This window comes from Nicotiana sylvestris, chromosome 6 (assembly GCF_000393655.2).
Source record: "Nicotiana sylvestris chromosome 6, ASM39365v2, whole genome shotgun sequence".
Classification (NCBI taxonomy): Eukaryota; Viridiplantae; Streptophyta; class Magnoliopsida; order Solanales; family Solanaceae; genus Nicotiana; species Nicotiana sylvestris.
Window position 1 is genome coordinate 38,024,494 of NC_091062.1, and position 2,585 is coordinate 38,027,078.

The 2,585-nt window shown below is 40.3% G+C and overlaps 1 protein-coding gene across 1 annotated transcript; it reads right to left on the reverse strand.

The window, feature by feature from the left end:
* Window positions 1-770: 770 nt before the first annotated feature.
* Window positions 771-1,262, reverse strand: LOC138870498 (uncharacterized). Its single transcript, XM_070148307.1, has one exon. The coding sequence runs from the start codon at window positions 1,260-1,262 to the stop codon at window positions 771-773; it is 492 nt and encodes a 163-aa protein (XP_070004408.1).
* Between the last annotated feature and the right edge of the window lie 1,323 nt (window positions 1,263-2,585).

Here is a 2,585-nt window from a genome sequence, read left to right on the forward strand (position 1 = left end):
TCAATCTAGTCAATGGGGCTACAATGGATGAAAACCCCTCCACGAACCAGCGGTAATAACTTGCCAAACCCAAAACGCTCCAAATCTCTGTAGCTGAAGTAGGTCTATGCCAGTTTTGAACTGCCTCATTCTTAGGATCCACTTTAATGCCCTTGGCCGATACAACATGTCCCGAAAAGGCAACCGAGTCCAACCAAAACTCACATTTTAAAAATTTGGCATACAATTGACTATCTTTTAGAGTTTGAAGTACAACCCGAAGATGTTGCTCATGCTCCTCTCGACTGCGGGAGTAGATCAAAATATCATCAATGAATACAATCACAAAAGAATCCAAATAGGGATTAAATACCCGGTTCATCAAATTCATAATAGCTGCTGGGGCATTTGTCAACCTAAATGACATCACTAGGAACTCATAGTGCCCATACCGAGTTAGAAAAGCTATCTTAGGGACATTCGATGCCCTAATCTTTAACTGATGGTAGCCAAATCTCAAATCAATCTTCGAAAACATGTTGGTATCCTAAGCTAATCAAATAAGTCATAAATCCTTGGCAATGGTTACTTGTTCTTGATGGTGACTTTGTCAAATGTAGATAATTTATACACTTCCTCATCCAACCATCCTTCTTCTTCACGAACAACACTGGTGCACCCTAGGGCGAGATACTAGGCCTAATAAATCCCTTATCAAGCAAATCCTGCAATTTCTCCTTTGATTCCTTCAACTCAGGCGGAGCCATACGACACGGTGGAATAGAAATGGACTAAGTGCCCGGAGCCAAGTCAATATAGAAGTCGATATTTCTGACGGGTGGAATTCCTAGCAGATCGACAAGAAATACAGTTGAAAACTCATGCACAACTAGTACTGAATCCATGGAAGGAATCTCCACACTAGAATCACGAATATAGACAAAATATTCTAGACATTCCTTCTTGACCATACAACGAGCCTTCACGTAAGAAATAACCCTACTGGTAGAATGGCCAGGAGTCACCTTTAACTTTAATCGGGGAAACCACGACATAGCTAAGGTAACCATCTTGGCGTGACAATCCAATATAGCATGATAAGGTGACAGCCAATCCATGCCCAAAATAACATCAAAGTCCACCATATCAAGAAGTAGGACATATACACTAATCTTAAGACTCCCAATAGTAATCACACACGAATGATAAACATGATCTACAATAAGAGAATCTCCCACAGGCATGAGCACATATACAGGAACACTCAAAGACTCACGCAGCATAACCAGATATGAAGCAAAATAGGATGACACATAGGAATAAGTAGATCCCGGATCAAATAGAACTGAAACATCTCTATGGAAAACAGAAAAAATACCTTTGATGATAGTGTCATATGACTCGACCTTAGGTCTAGCTAGAAATGCATAAAAATAGGGTTGGGCCCCACCACTTTGAGCTCAGCCTCTCGGACGTCCTCTAGCTGGCTGACCTCCATCTCTAATGGCCTAACCTCTATCTCTAATGGCCTGACCTCTACCTCTGGCAACTTGACACCCGCCTCTAACTGGCTAAGAGGGTAGTGAAGCAACCGGTGCTGAAAGCATGACATGAGAACTCTATTGTGGTTAGGGGTGCTTATTGGGCAGAATGGGCAGATAATTATGCTTAACAGTTTGTCTTATTGGTTATCGAATTATAAATATAGTAATATACTAGCTATCCAATAAGACAATAGGCAGATTGGTATCAGATTAATGATTATTGGACGGTTATCGAGCAGTTTATCGGCTAAACCAAATAGAAACTTTTTGAACAATCAATACCAAACGGCCAAATGCATAGTTCAAATTGTCTCTGTTAGTTTTTGAATAATCAATACCAATAGCATTGTTATCCATAAAGGTAATACTATGGCCCAGAGATGAATTCAATTTATGTCCACTCATAATTCATGAGAAGCCAGAGACGACCATCATTAGCTACAGACATCAGACAATTCTATCATTCTATGTTACAATTTTGCATGCATTTGCAACTGTTTTGGACTTGAATCTTATATACATAGGGGTAAAAGTGTAAATATAAAATTTATTAATGGGTTAATAGTTTACCTGATAAGAAAATTGAGAAATACGTCCCCAAATCATAAAGCCATTAATTATAAAATATCAATCTGTTCACCATCCATTACCCCGATAATCCGATACACATAAGCCAATAAGCCATTAGTTTGGTTCGGTTAATGGTTTTGGTTTGATTTTGAATAGCCCTAGCTATGGCATGCTGGCCTGTGACCTGGTGCAAAATTTAGAAAGGTGCCTCGGATCGCTAACAATCCTCAGCAGTTGTGAGTGTTCACGCTGGAACTAGCCATATCGACCTGGATAACCACCCTGATAACTCTGCATCAGAGGTGCACTAATAGGAGCTGATAGTGCACTATAGGCGAGCTGCCCAGGATGAGATACATAACAACTACGACTGCCCGAAGCACTGTGCGATGCCTACCAAAGGTATCCTGTCACGACCCAAAATCCACTAGTCGTGATAGCACCTAACCCAATCAGCTAGGTAAGTCAACTATACTATCCAATTCTAGTAAT

Bases quoted from the DNA above. Each gene is read 5' to 3' on its own strand.
- LOC138870498 (XM_070148307.1), bottom strand. From the start codon at position 1,262: ATGCTGCGTGAGTCTTTGAGTGTTCCTGTATATGTGCTCATGCCTGTG.